General features: G+C 47.8%; 1 protein-coding gene across 5 annotated transcripts in view; it reads right to left on the reverse strand.

The window, feature by feature from the left end:
- The window catches only part of C4H11orf49 (chromosome 4 C11orf49 homolog), a 151,274-nt gene that overhangs the window by 94,446 nt on the left and 41,803 nt on the right, over positions 1–15,025 (reverse strand). For all 5 annotated transcript variants that reach the window (XM_045014681.1, XM_045014683.1, XM_045014684.1 and 2 more), the window contains one exon: positions 4,359–4,489. In XM_045014681.1, coding sequence (XP_044870616.1) covers positions 4,359–4,489 — 131 coding nt within the window. The remainder of the gene's footprint in view (positions 1–4,358; positions 4,490–15,025) is intronic.

Consider the following 15,025-nt stretch of genomic DNA (forward strand, 5'->3'; position numbering starts at 1 on the left):
TCGAGGGCGGCAAATCAGTCTCCCGGATTCAGGGAGGGAATGATGGTCCCCAGGGTTACCATGCGAAATTTGAGCTTGAGCAGGTATCTGTTGAGCTCTCGGAGGTCTAGTATAGGTCGGAGACCTCCCTTCGCCTTGGGGATTAGGAAATATCGGGAATAAAATCCCCTGCCTCGCATGTCGTTCGGCACCTCCTCTATGGCACCCAAACTCAGCAGAGTCTCGACCTCTTGCAAGAGGAATTGCTCGTGAGAGGGGTCCCTGAAGAGGGACGGGGAGGGTGGGTGGGAGGGAGGGAGCGAAACAAATTGAAGGCGGTAACCAGACTCTACCGTGTGCAGAACCCAGTTGTCCGTTGTTATCTGGGACCACGCCGGGAGGAAGTGGGAAAGACGGTTGAAAAATAACAGGGAAGGATCCGGTGAAGAGACTGATGGGCCGTCCTCGGGCGTCCCATCAAAACGCCTGCTTAGGCCCTTGAGGGGCTTTGGAGGGCGCCTGGGACTGGTTACGCCGGTTGCCTGATGGTCTACAGCGGTTCAGCCTGCCTCTGCGCCCATTATCAGGCCATGACCTGGCCTGATTAAATGACCGGTACGGCTGCTGCCGGAAGGACCTCCGCTGGGTAGCCAGTGTGTGCATACTCAGGGTGCGGATGGCGATTCGACCATCTTTGAGGGTCTGAATCCTCGAGTCCGTCTTCTCTGAGAAGAGGCCCTTAGTGTCGAAAGGGAGGTCTTGCAGAGTATACTGGACCTCGGGCGGCAAGGTGGAGGCCTGCAGACAGGAAATTCTCCGCATGGTGACTCCCGAGGCCAGGGTTCTGGCTCCTGAGTCTGCTGAGTCCAGAGAGGCCTGGAGGGAGGACTGGGAGGCTTTCTTGCCCTCCTCAAGAAGGGCTGAGAATTCCGGTCGGGAGGCTGCTGGGATCAGCTCCGTAAATTTAGAGAGGGACACCGAAGTGTCAAAGGTATAGCGACCAAGGAGAGCCAGCTGATTTGCAATCCGTAGCTGGAGGCCACCGGCCGAATAGACCTTCCGGCCCAACAGATCCATTCTCCGTGCGTCTTTGGATTTTGGCGCCGGAGTGGGTTGCCCATGTCGCTCCCGGTCATTCATGGACTGTACTACGAGGGAGTCTGGAGTTGGGTGCTTGTAAAGATACTCGTACCCGCTGGGGGGAACCGAGTATTTCCATTCCACCCCTCGAGCGGTGGGAGGGATGGACGCCGGCGACTGCCAGATCGTAGTGGCATTCTTTTGGATAGTCCTGATAAAGGGCAGGGCCACCCGCAGCGGGGCCTCAGCTCCAAGGACCCTGGTCACTGGGTCCTCGTCTTCAGCGACCTCTTCGACCGGGATGGCAATGGCGTGTGCCACCCGTCGAAGCAGGTCCTGGTGGGCCCGCAGGTCAATCGGTGGGGGGTCTGATGTCGATGCCCCCGCCACCGCCTCATCCGGTGAGGAAGACGAGGATAGGCCCTGGCCCATGGCTTCTGGAGGTGATTCGTCCATGGGGTGGGAAGCCTCCGCGTCTGCGGGATGCTCTGCCGCTACAGGAGGCGGTGGAGCCTCAACCGGCGGTGATGGAGGAGGCCTGTTGACCGTGGCTTCCGGCACCCTGTGGTCGGAGGCCCTGGGTCCCTGAGGGAAGGGGACCCCTTGAGCCTCGTGATAGGCCCAGGGGTTCCAGAAGCCCCACTGCTGCGGTCCGTGGACTTGCCCTTGGGGGTCGGCCCGGAGATCACCACCGCTGCCCGCTTGAGAGGCGACCAAAGGTTGGCGAGAAGGCCACGGGGGGGCAGAGGCGCTTAGGGACTGCGCCGTCGATGCCGCCGGTCTGTCCCTGGACGGTGCCGGGGATCGGTGCCGGTCATCGCGGTGCCGGGAGCGAGAGCGGGACCATTGACCGTGCTGGTGCCGGGAGGTCGACCGCGATCTCGACCGACGTCGGCGGGAGCGGCTTCGCGATGAGTGGTGCCAAGAGCGGTACCGGGATCCGGACCTTCCTCGGTACCGACGGTCAGGAGACCGGGACCAGGATCGTCTCCGGGAGTGCGACCGGTACCGCGATGTGGAGCAGTACTGGGACTGCGACTGGCGCCGAGATGGAGAACGGTACCGGGAACGTGACCGGTGCCGGGACCTGGATCTGCGAGAAGGCGACCGTCTCCGTGATCGGGATCGGGACCTGGAACGCCTTCTATCCCGTCTGTCAGGGGAAGGTGGCCTCATGATGGCCGGCTTGTCCACTGACTGCACAGCCCGCACCGGCGGAGCCGGAGGCACGGTGCCTCTGTGAGCTCTATGAGCTCTCTCGCCGTCGAGAAAGTCTCGGGCGTCGACGGGAAGGCAGCTCGACCACGGTTTGCACCGGGGAGCAGGGCGGTACCGGACTCGACGGCTCTTGTGGCGCCGGAGTCGACGGTACTGTGCACGGTCTGTGCACCACCACAGCCGGTGCCGGAGGTGCCGGCGGTGGCTGGGTGAGCGGTCCTGGTGCAGGAGGCTTGGTGACCGTCTGCACCGTCTTTCGCTTCCTCGCCGGAGAAAGGGACCGGTGCCGGGGCACCGGTGCCGGCTGTACCTTTTTAAGAGTCTCGGTACCGGACCGGCTCGGGACCGCTGGTGCGCTTCGCACCGAGGAGGACTGTTGAGCCGCTGGGGTCGGCACCGTAGGGCTAAGTGCCGATTCCATTAAGAGCTGCTTTAGCCTAAAGTCTCTCTCTTTTTTAGTCCGCGGCTTAAATGACTTGCAAATCGGGCACTTATCTGCTCGATGGGACTCTCCGAGGCAGCGCAGGCAGGAGTCGTGAGGGTCACTGATCGGCATGTGCCGCTGGCAAGCCGAACAGGGCTTGAACCGTGGGCATGAGCCCACACCGTTTCGGGAAAAAGAGGGGCTAGCCCCCCTTAATTCCCCTTAATACACTAACTTATTTAACTATTTTAACTAACTATAAACACTTATACAATAGAACCAGAGATACGCTAGGGATGTGGAGGTCAAAGGAGCACTCCACTGTTCCAACGGCCGTCACGGGCGGGAAGAAGGAACTGAGGAGCGGACGGGCCGGCTGGGGTATATATCCAGCGCTATAGCAGTGCCACTCCAGGGGGCGCCCAGCCGGCCCACCGGAGTTGCTAGGGTAAAAATCTTCCGAAGAGCCGTGCGCGCACACCTAACTAGAATGCATAGGAGCAATCACTCGAAGAACACCACCACATTACTGATCACTTTAGCCATTGTACTTAAGGAACCCCTGAGTCAAAGCATCTTTTGCTCTGGGCATCACTTAAATTTCTCAGCTCTTGGTACTTGTGCCCTTTGTAGATGTTTTGTGCATTAAGTCATTGAAGGTCTTGTTTCTGGCCACTGTAATTTGCTGTGCATTTTCAATACACCTTGAGTTCCTCCTACAGTCACGAAAAAGAAAAAAAATCCAGTCCCAAACTATCTCAGTGTGAAGACAGCCAGCCCTTCATGCCCCACTGTGGTGTTTGCATGAGTTGGCAGTTTCTGATCGGTAGTTTGGACCTGGTGGAGAATCAACTGGGTGATGTTCTGAACTCTCCTGTGAAATATTCATAGTGGATGCTATTTCACTGCAGATGCATAGAATGGAAATTAAAGTAAGCCGCCTAGAGAACATTGCCAGGGGCTGTGACGTATTTTGGATTGCCTCTTTAAGGACAAGAAGTTTCTAGTAAATAGGATGGACATGCTTGAAAACAGAGTGTTTACGTTCTATCTAGGAAAAATAGTATAAGAGTTTGAAGAACTTTTTTTTTTGTAAGTGGCTAGATGAATTACTGACAGCGCATATTCCAACATTCTGTATTTCCCTCTCTGCTTCTAACAAACCCCTGTCTGTACAAGGGTACATAAAGTGCACTAATAATTTGGGACTCTCTCAATCAAGAAAAAAAAGTTCTTGAATTCTTTGAGGGACACAACCAAAGGGTACTAATGGGCACCTGAGCCTATGGCACACATCTACTCTTGAAGCACCACAGGATTTTATTCTCTTCCCTGATCTATTCAATATTTACATGCAGCTGCTAGGAGTAAAAGTGAGACTTCATGAGCTTGAATGACAACATTATTAGGTAACACTACTCTGATAGAGGTGGTATTGTAGGTTATAAAGAACAAACAGTATTTCCAGTGTCTGGTGGAGATAAGCTTGTGGATATGGAACAGTTGGTATAAGTTAAACTCCAACATGCCACTATGGTGGTGTTTTCATTAGTGGAGGATATGTCCATTATACATGAAGGGAGTCTGCAATTTAGGGTGGCTTTAATAATGCACACTGACACTAGGCTCTCACAAATAATGATTTTGGAACGCTTACCTCCGTTTTTACCCACTGCTCGGAAGCATCTCCAGAAGGTCCGTAGGAAGGATGCCCTGTTGTGGGGTGTGGCTTGGATGAAGCTGAACTCTCGGAACAAAATGTGAGTTCCTTGACGCACACTGTTAAAACTGCAGAGATAAAGTCAAAATGAGAGTTAGATGTAGTATTAGGAAACTGAACTCAATATTTAAGCCTGGGGCCAGCTGTTATAAACAACAAGGAAACCACAGGCAAAGTTACATTTTGGGAAACAAATTTCTAAACCATATCACAGTTCACATCCATCAGTTTTCTAGACAGAAGTCTAGTTGCATGAACTGGATCTCAAAATCTCACTCTTGAAACTCAGATTAATTTATTCTAAAACATCCACAGATCCCAGGCACCCAAGAGTCACTGGAAGGTTTGAAAGACTGAACAATCTTTCTCTTTGCCAACTGGGAAATGAGTGACTCTTACAGTTGCTTGTCTGTTCAGAAAGTACATTTCCCTCTAGCTCATTTTGAATTGCACTTCCTGTCCCATTACAATTCTTCCTGCAGCCACTCAAGATGCAACTTAATTAGTGATTTTTAGATTTTTATTTCCAGGTTACTGGAATTTGCACATATTGTGGATATGGAATCTATTTCAGTTTTGGATGTGATGTAAGTGGCAATTCACGGAGTGACATTGCCACTAGCACTATGGAGGGAGCATTATTATATTCCACCTTTCAAGCCAAATATAAGCCTTTACATGACAAGTAGTCAGTTTTTCCTGAAGATTCTCATATTCAGGTGCAAGACTCCAACATTTATGTTGTAAACACCATAGGACATCTATTGGCTTAATTAACTATTTTCATTTGATTTTCTCCCCCTTTTTTCCTTTTAGATTTTTAAGAAACATTTTTATTGACCCCAGGTTTTGTGACGGTTTGGAAATACCCTTTTAAGATGCAGTAAAGATCAACATGTAAAGGAAATAGAAACAAGAATACAAACAACATTAAAACCAAAGTCACAATGATATGGTCTCCTTTAACGAAAATTGAGTCATCCATGCATCTTGCTGTGCTTCTTAGAAGCAGGGCAAAGATTTCATACACTCCAGAGAGATCATTAAGGGATTCCCCTAGGAGAGCAGCTTAGTTCATCTCCTGTAGGAGAGTTAATGAAAAGATTCAAAGTTTATTCTTGATCACAGCACAGCTTCTCCACAGGTAACTTCTCCACAAGAGCCAAAATCCACTGGTCAGCAGGGAGCCTCTTAGTTATTTAGCTATTTTAAAAAACATATCCTGCATTATAACTTAATATTCAAATCACTTGATTACAGATAAAATTCCCTTCAGAGGATAGGAAAGGTCTTTTTTGTGACAGAAAGGCAGTCAGTCAACCAGACATTCAGAGCTCTTTTGCAGAACAGGAGAAGCATGTACTTTTAAAAAATTTAAAATAAGAATTACATTCCTGCCGTAGGAGTAGGAAGTCTCTGTTTGGGTATAGAGTAGGCTTTTACTACTATGATCTTCAGGTTAAAGTTCATTAGATTTCTTTAGATTTCCTACTTTATTGGTATAATTTTAATTAACTATAGCAATACATCAAGTGACAAAGCCATCAGGAGATTTCTGAGCGCAAGAATTAGAAGCCCTATAAATGGAAATATATAGGCACATAAGCAGTCCAATATGACTTTTTCATTAGTTACCTTGAACTTTAGCAGTGTGACAAATCTCAATTTTATTGAAAGTCTCACAATATTTGGTCTCTCTCTTAAATGCTTTAGTTCCTGGAGGCATAGGAATTACATGGGAATCTTAGATGTCCTTAAAATAATAAATTAGTTCTCATCCTCGTGGTTGCAAGAAAAATCTTGAAAATGTGACTCAAGCGTACTTCAAAGACTCATAAACCGGAAGGCAAATAAGAGGAACTCAAATAACCAGCTTTTGATTTTGGGGGCCTGACTCATGATTTTTGAACTCTTAATGTTGCCAGTACTGTTTCTGCAAACTCTACAGGCCTAACTATTATTACATATTTATTGAGCACTGCCAGTGTGCTCAGTGCTGTACAAATCAGATGAAGACATGGTCACTGCTCCAAGGAGTTTATATGCACAACAGGACCCCCCCAAAAAGAGACAATGCATCAGGGGTCTGATTCACTGATTTCACCAGACTTTGGTTCATGCTTTAGATCAGCGTTTCTCAAATGCGGGCACCATGGCCATGTGTGTCCACCAGGAGGACAGTGACTCAAGTGGGGGCGTAAAACAGTACCTCTCCCCCAGGGCCACCAGAAGAGGTTGGGCCCTCTCCCCCTCTGTAGCCACAAACACAAGATGAGCAAGCAGCCAGTGAGTTCCCCACCTTCCCGGGGGTGGTGAGGCCCAGGCTTCAGCTTAGGCAGGGGGCAGCAGGCTCTGATCATGGGACTTTGGGCTCTGGCCCTGGACCCCAACCACACCGCGGCGGGAGCGCTGGCTCTGGGCTCACACCCATTGGCCCTGGACCCTGCAGCCTCCTCTGGCCCCGGGCTCTGGCCGTGCGGTGGCAGGCTCTGGTCCTGGACCCTGGGCTCACCGCCTGCCCCTGCTGTCTCCTTACCCACCTCTACATCGAGTGCTTAATTTGTCCCCTGGCTTGCCAGGGCTGAGTAAGTCTGCTATGAAAATTGATATTTGTACGGTTGTTAATATCACTTTTCACAGCCTCCCAGCTATCTAGGAAGTCTGCTATGAAAAATGATATTAACAAATATACAAATATTACTTTTCGCAGCAGCAACTTACTAGCTAGCAAGTCTTTAAAAAAAGGCAACCAAACACAAAAGAAACAACAACAAAAAGACAAAAATGAGCAAAGCACCTTATTTGTGTTATATTATGTTTAAGACTAGTAAAGAATAGAGAACTGTACATTATTTTTATTATTGAGTATGCAAAAACCTCAACATAAATTAATAATGATTTGGACATGTATATGTGCATATTTGTTTGTTTTTCCTAAAGTATTTTAAGAAAAATTGTCATAGCAGCCACCAGCAAGAGTTGGTGGCCGCACTCTGAGGCCACCAAAAAATCTGTGAGAATCCCTGCTTTGGATGACTAAAGATAGATTAACAAAGTGTTGCAACTCTGTTTTGATTTTAAATAACTATAAATAAATAAATAAATAAATAAATACTTTGCCATCTGCGGATCTCAACATACTTTACAAATGTTAATGAAATAATTGAAATTCTTATTGTGTTAGTCCCCAGCTGCCTCAGCCAAGCCAAGCCCCATTGTGCTAGGCACTGTAAAAACATGGTAAATAGCATTCCCTTTCCCAAAAATTTACAATTCAAAAGAAAAAAAAGAAAAAAGATATAACAGGTGAATGAATCCAGTACAGTTGGGACAAGGTTGGAGGCATTAAGGCCAAAGGGTTTACAGTAGAGTATAAGGGCTTGGCTACACTTGAAAGTTGCAGCACTGGGAGTTAACAGCGCTGGTCGTGCAGCTGTGCAGGGCCAGCGCTGGTGTGTGGCCACACTCACAGCTACCAGCGCTGGTGTGTGGCCACATTTGCAGCATTTACAGCGCTGTTGGGAGTGCTGCATTATGGGCAGCTATCCCAGCATTCAAGTGGCAACAACGTGCTTTTCAAAAGAGGGGGGTGGAGGGTGGTGTACTGTGACAGGGAGCGGGGAAGATAGAGAGAGTGGATTTTTGGAGCCAACACTGTGTGTTAGCTTCCCTGGATTGAAAAATCACAAAAATGTTCACGAACCCTTAGTCTTAATTGCAAACAGCCTGCATCCAACGCTGTTTCTCTGTCAAGCAAACTGCTTGCCTCTCATTTGATCGTTCACAGCCAGGTACAGATAGCTCCTGTTTGCTGTGATCAGTGTTTGTTTTTTAGATAAGCAGTTCAACGGAGCTCCGATCGGAGTTCACAACAAAACAAAGAGAGGCTGCATAACAAAACAAAGAAAGTAATTTAGTTAAAAGCATTCTGGGATATCTCCTTATTCCCTGGAGGCCAATAAAAGCGCTGGTGTGTGTCCACACTTGATGAGCAGCGCTGGATCACCAGCGCTGCAATCGCTACACCCCAACCTGGCCAGGTGTACAGCCAGCGCTGCAGCCAGGGAGTTGCAGCCCTGGATGTGCCTTGCAGGTGTGGACGGTTACTAATTGCAGCGCTGGAAAGCCTCTACCAGCGCTGCAACTTGCAAGTGTAGCCAAGCCCTAATACAATTAGCACTTGGACAAGAGTTTTAACAGCATAGGCAGAGACACTGTGAAAGAAGGAGCAGCAAGTTTTAGACAGCCTGGAGATGAGAGTCAAAAGAGCAGACCATGTCAAAGACAAAGCTGAGGTTAAGTACTTTGAGTAGGGCCATACCAAATTCATGGCCATGAAAAACGCGTCATGGACCATGAAATCTGGTCTTTTTTTGTGCTTTTAATCTTATACTATACAGATCTCATGGGGGAGACCAGCATTTCTCAAATTGGGGGTCCTGACCCAAAAGGGAGTTGCGGGGGGGTTCACAAGGTTATTTTAAGGGGGCCTCAGTATTGCCACCCTTACTTCTGCGCTGCCTACAGAGCTGGGCAGCCGGAGAGTGGTGCAGTTAGCAAGTCGGGTGCCCAGCCTGAAGGCAGCAACCCACCAGCAGCAGCACAGAAGTAAGGGCGGCAATACCATACCACACCATCCTTCCTTCTGAACTGGTGTGGCAGTGGCTCTGCCTTCAGAGCTGGGCTCCCAGCTAGCAACCGCCACTCTCAAGCTGCCCAGCTCTGAAGGCAGCACCGCCACCAGCAGCAGTGCAGAAGTAAGGGCAGTAGTACCACAACCACCCCACAATAACCTTGTGACCCGCCCCCACCCCAACTCCTTTTTGGGTCAGGTCCCCTACAATTACAACACTGTGAAATTTCAGATTTAAATAGCTGAAATCATGAAATTTACTATTTTAAAAATCCTATGACTGTAAAATTTACCAAAATGGACCATGAATTTGGTAGGGCCCCAGCTTGGAGTATCAGGGTGGTGATGGTCATTTCACAGACAATAATATTTAGGCTCAAAAAGAGGGGAAGTAACTTGCTGAAAGTCACAGACGATGCCAGTGACAGAGCTGGGAACAGAACCCAGATCTTTCAACCCCAAACCATAGCTGTAAAGTCCTTCTTCCTGTCCCAGTGCTTTGTTGCTGAATTAGGGTGGCAGCCTGCATGGAAGACGACCCAGGCATGAATTTAATTAAGGAATTGAATGAAGAGGAGGCGGACAGAAGGGAAGGAGAGAAAAGAAGCTTCAAGGCACAAGAGGCAATATGTGAGAAGGATAATGCAATACTTAGAATAGAGGTTTAGGTAGAGTGAGATGCAGGAGAAATAAGAAATGAAATGAGATGCAGCCAAGAGCATAAATTTGTAAAGCCTTGAAAAAATCAGGTTGAGAAGCTTGAACTTGATGTGGAAAAGAAGGCCTCGCTGCAAGTTGATACAACTAGAAGCCGAACAGCACACCGTGGTGCCACTGGAGAACAGGCAAAGGCCTGGTGGCATGTCCTGGCATAACTGGAAAGGAATGCAAAGACTCAGGCATGAATTGAGTGACTCTAATTTTATGGTAGTACACTGGATTATTATTACTCCTCAGTCCCAGTAAGTCAGCTCACGAGTCACCAGGGTTCTCAGCACAGGATGGATCTGAAGTCAGCAGGTAGAAAAGCATGATACCTATGTAAGCAACAACATATGACAAGCCATGGGTGAGCTCGTCAGAACATCAGGACACCTAGGTATTATATCTGTGCTACTCAACTGGCTGACAGAGTATTTCAAAGGCACTAGGCTACACTGTGTTTTCAAATTCCTTCATATTGGGTAAGGAAGATGGCAGTAAAGAAATAACCAGTTATTGATGCTGGTGCTGATAAGCCAGGACAGACAGGATGATTGTACATGTCTGTCAATAGGCCCTTTTCCCAGTCTGGTCTACACACACAGTCCACTAGTATGAGACCACATGCGTTCCCCTCCCTCAAAGAGTCTAGCTTTCTTAACCAAGACATCAACACATAGACACCATCTCTGTAGGTGCTCCAGGGCTGGAGCACCCACAGGGGAAAAAATAGTGGGTCCTTAGCACCCACCGGCAGCCCCACCGATCAGCTCCTCCCCTGTGCCTCCTGCCAGCTGCGATCAGCTGTTCAGCGACATGCAGGAGGCACTGGGAGAGGAGGGGGTGGAGCGGGGACAGGAAGATGTGGAGGGAAGGTGGGGCACACTCAGGGGAGGGGGCGGAATGGGGCAGGAAGAGGCAGGGCAAGGTGGGGCCTGGGGGGGGAATGGGCAAAGCAGGAATCGAGCCCCCCTTGGTAACTCTAAGTCAGCGCCTCTGCATCAACAGTAAGGTGACAAAGTTTAGCTCAAACTTTCTCCTCATGTTTAGCTGCTGCTAAGGTTCCTCCCTTACTGTTCAGCCCATACCCTAGAGCAGAGGTAGTCAATACTCAGACTGAAAGCCAAATCTAGACTGCCAGATGCTTTAGAATGGACCCTGGAATCTTATTTACTTATTTATTATTATTATTTTCTTTGGACTCTGGACCTTGACTATACCTTGACCAATATATTTGGACCTTGACAAAAAATAATTGACTACTCCTGCCCTAGGAGTCTCCTCCATGGGCCAATCCCCGTCCCTTAGATCCAGGTAAGTGAGCAGTCAGAGCCCACTTGAAGGAATCAACACATCCTAGTAAACAAGGCTATTTCAAACCCAGTCATTTTGTCCTCAAGCAGCCAATAAGAAGAGGTTTTGGTTTACTGAAAAGCAGCAAAACAGAAAACACTATCTATTCCTTTAGCTATATGAAGTACTGCTTCTCACCTCTACTATGTGGTGTAGCCACCTTCATGTGTGCCCTGTGGAATTAAAAAGAACGGTGCTAACTCTATATTGGGGTGGGCAAACTTTTTGGCCCAAGGGCCACATCTGGGTATGGAAATTGTATGGCGGGCCATGAATGCTCTAGAAATTGGGGGTTGGGGTGTGGAAGGGGGTGAGAGATCCAGCTGGGGCTATGGGCTCTGGGTGGGGCCAGAAAAGAGGAGTTCAGGGTGCGGGAGGGAGCTCCAGGCTGGGGCAGGGGGTTGGAGTGCAGGGATGAGGGCTCTGGCTGGGGGTGCGGGCTCTGGGATGAGGGGTTCAGGGTGCAGGAGAGTGCTCCTGGCTGAGACCGAGGGGTTCGGAGGAAGGGAGGGGGATCGGGGTGGGGCAAGGGGTTGGGGTACAGGAGGGGTGCAGGGTCTGAGGGGCACTTACCACAAGCAGTTCCCAGAAGCAGCAGCATATCCCCTCTCCGGCTCCTATGCGGAGGCATAGCCAGGCGGCTCTGCGCACTGCCCCATCCGCAGGCGCCACCCTTGCAGCTCCCATTGGCCGTGGTTCCTGGAGCAGGGCAAGCCTCAGACCTTGCGCCCCAGTGGGAACTCAAGGGCTGGATTAAAACATCTGGAGGGCCAGATGCGGCCCCCAGGCCACAGTTTGCCCACCCCTGCTCTATATGCTTCAAAACCACTGATTTCAGACCTAGTAGGAAGCTCAAAGTTGCTTGGTTTTTAAAAAATAAATTAATTAATTAAAAAAAAAACCTCAAGGGAGGCAGGCAAATTAGCACATTAACTAAAGTTACCATGGATGCGATTCCTGATTTGTCTAGTTGCACCAGAAATTAAACTACACCCCTCATTAGTTCACTCTAATATACTGTAAGCACTTGTGCTTCACGCCAAAGTTTTGTTAGGTAGATGGGTAATCCTTGCATTAGCAAAGCTGCCTTTCCCACCACTGCAATGAGTGAACTGGGGAGAGGAGAGAAAAATAAACCCCAGGAACTTGGCTGGCTCCAGAAGTTGTGAAAGGCCTTTGCAGGGAGGACTTCAGCAGAGATCTGTGCATTTTCACTCCTTGTCTTTAAATGCCCCACACAGCAGCCAAACTGCAGAAAGGAATCTCCTTAAGATGCCAGTATTGAGAATAATGCATCTTGCAGCGCACTTCGCTGTGCCTGTGGGATGGGCATGTGGATGTGCACAAGAGGAAGAAAGAGGGTTCAGGAGGACATGGTGATAACATAGCCAAAGCTCTCTCAAAAGGCTGTGCTGGGAACTCCAGCACTCAGGTGCTGCTTTTCTGAACAGAAGCAGCTTTCAATGGGGCTTTGTCTTTTGTGTAATTACATTTCGGCATCCTGCCAGAGTTCAGAAACTTTCAAGCACTCTTTTCAAACCTTTGGACTTCTAAATAGATTGCAAAAGTCCCAGGATGCTATGGTAACATCCCAATAGAAACCCACCACACTGGTTACTCTCTGCCTGCTGGAAACAGGCAAAGCCAAAATGCACTAAGCAAAGAGAACCTCATGTCCTAGAGAAGGACAGAAGAGCTTGGCAGGTGGCCCCCCTTTGGTTACTAATGTAAAGCACTGAATTAATTCACAGGACCCCTCCCCTATCAAAAGAGAAGCATGGCAAATGGACTGTGGCTCCCTGACTCACAGAGCATTGCATTCATTTTCACCAAGAGCACAAAGCAAAGGCGGCAAGCTCTCTCTAAAGGGAAACTCCAGTGTAAGACGAAAGATTAATCACTACACCTAATTACCAAGCAGAGTAAATCATTAAAACAAAAGTAAGAGTCAAATAGAAAGAATCATGCAGGAAGCTTCCATCTTGATGATTTGATGATGAAAAGTATGACAGAACTAGCTCTGCTAATAGAAAGCATTGGAATCTCAAGGTTTCAAAACTCAGGCATGTTCTGCCATTTAAAAAAAATGTGTGTATGTAGTTAATGACTGTTAACCATCCACACTTAGTGTTAAAATGACAGTGATTACCTTATGACATATCAGAAGCCTTCCAATTTGCAATGCTTTAGAATGGCAAAACTGGTCCTTTTCAGCCCTTGTTTGCATCACCCGACAGAGCTCCTGTGGAGAAGTATCATTAAGATGGCAGCGCCCATTGAGAGAGACAATATTCCTATTCACTGATGAAGGTAGTGAAATAGTCTCTCACACACACACACACACACACACTTCTTATTTAAGGCCTCAATTCTATAGCTGTTAAATCATTAGAAGTAAATATAATAGTAAGTAGCCAATCACTGGAATGTTCATTTAGTCACCTATACTGGAGAACAGAGGTGGCATATTCACAACCACTCAGTAAAAAACCGCTGCATCAATTGCATTTTTTCCTTGAGCATCCCACATGACTTAAAGACAATGAAGTCAGCCTCAGGAAAGAATGACATCTTCCTTTAATGCAGTTAACAATATATTTTGGGGAATTCCTCTGACACACAGCAATAATGTTAAGATATGTTGTTTTTGAAGATATGAAACAGTTACTGTGGATTTATTTCTGACAATTAGCTTTAACAAAGGAGAAATCCTTACTAAACTGTGGGTAGATGTGAGGTGATAATTAACACATTGAATATTCAGCATGGTTGGACCACATAGCACTGCAACATCAGGCTTCCAAAGATCTTTCCTTGTCTCACCTACCCACAAGTTTATTTCATCTGAAAAGGGACATGGCTCAAAAAGTAAAAAAATCTTTTTCACGCTCACGATAGGGTTTGACTCTGCAGAGAGAACGTAGGTGGCATGGAGATGATCCCAAGTAATGTTTCAAGAGGAAATGAACCAGCCACACCTGTGACACAGCTCAGAGTAGGCAGTGAGCCAGCTTCCTGATGTTGCTTTTTAGCAGAGGGAGCCTTTTAATGAAGGTTATGGCTTCTAAAGAAGGGGAGGATTTTAAAAAAAGACCCCCTCCTCTTTGCCTTTCCTATACTAGGTCAGTAATTTAACACCCTGGGCTCTCAAATCAAAGCTTGCAATGACCTTGCTGTGTTGAATTATTAGCCCAGGGTATTATTTAAAAAAAAAAGAAAAAAGAAGAAACCTCTAAAACAACAGAAGCCTTTTGATCAGAGCACCATACTGCAGCTAGCTGTAACTCAAGCTGGCCATTCTTATATAGCAGGAATTAATGACTCCCCACACCAGGCAAGACCCTATTAAAAAACAATAGCTGTTTGAAAAGGATAAGCAAGCCGATATGGATATAATAGACCACATACGGGGGACCCTTTTTACTCTGAAATAAAGCTTCTTCTAAGAATTATAAGCTGGGAAATCCAGTATTCAGGGAGATGGGAGGGGGGTATAATAGAAAAGGGTGAGTAGCCATGCAGAAATGTTTGAAGGTGCTTAAGAAAAAGGGACGGGAGTTCAGAGATAAGCATCAATCATTAAGCACTAGGTGCAATTCCAGGTGGTAAGCTAGCGACACAGACCAGAAGGGACTGGCTGACAGGATTTTAAAAAGGTAAGTAGCAAAGAATTGAAACTCATTGGTAAATCACCCACCGGAGAGAGGGGGCCGTTTGAGTACTGGTGCAGACAGTTTATAGTGGTCACTGCAAGTTACTGCCCAACTTTCCCCACAATAACAGAGGGCTTGGCTACACTTGCAAGTTGCAGCGCTGGTGGAGGCTTTCCAGCGCTGCAATTATTCTCCGTCCACACTTGCAAGGCACATCCAGCACTGCAACTCCCTGGCTGCAGCGTTGGCTGTGCACCCGTTCG

This window comes from Mauremys mutica, chromosome 4, assembly GCF_020497125.1.
Source record: "Mauremys mutica isolate MM-2020 ecotype Southern chromosome 4, ASM2049712v1, whole genome shotgun sequence".
NCBI classification, from domain to species: domain Eukaryota; kingdom Metazoa; phylum Chordata; order Testudines; family Geoemydidae; genus Mauremys; species Mauremys mutica.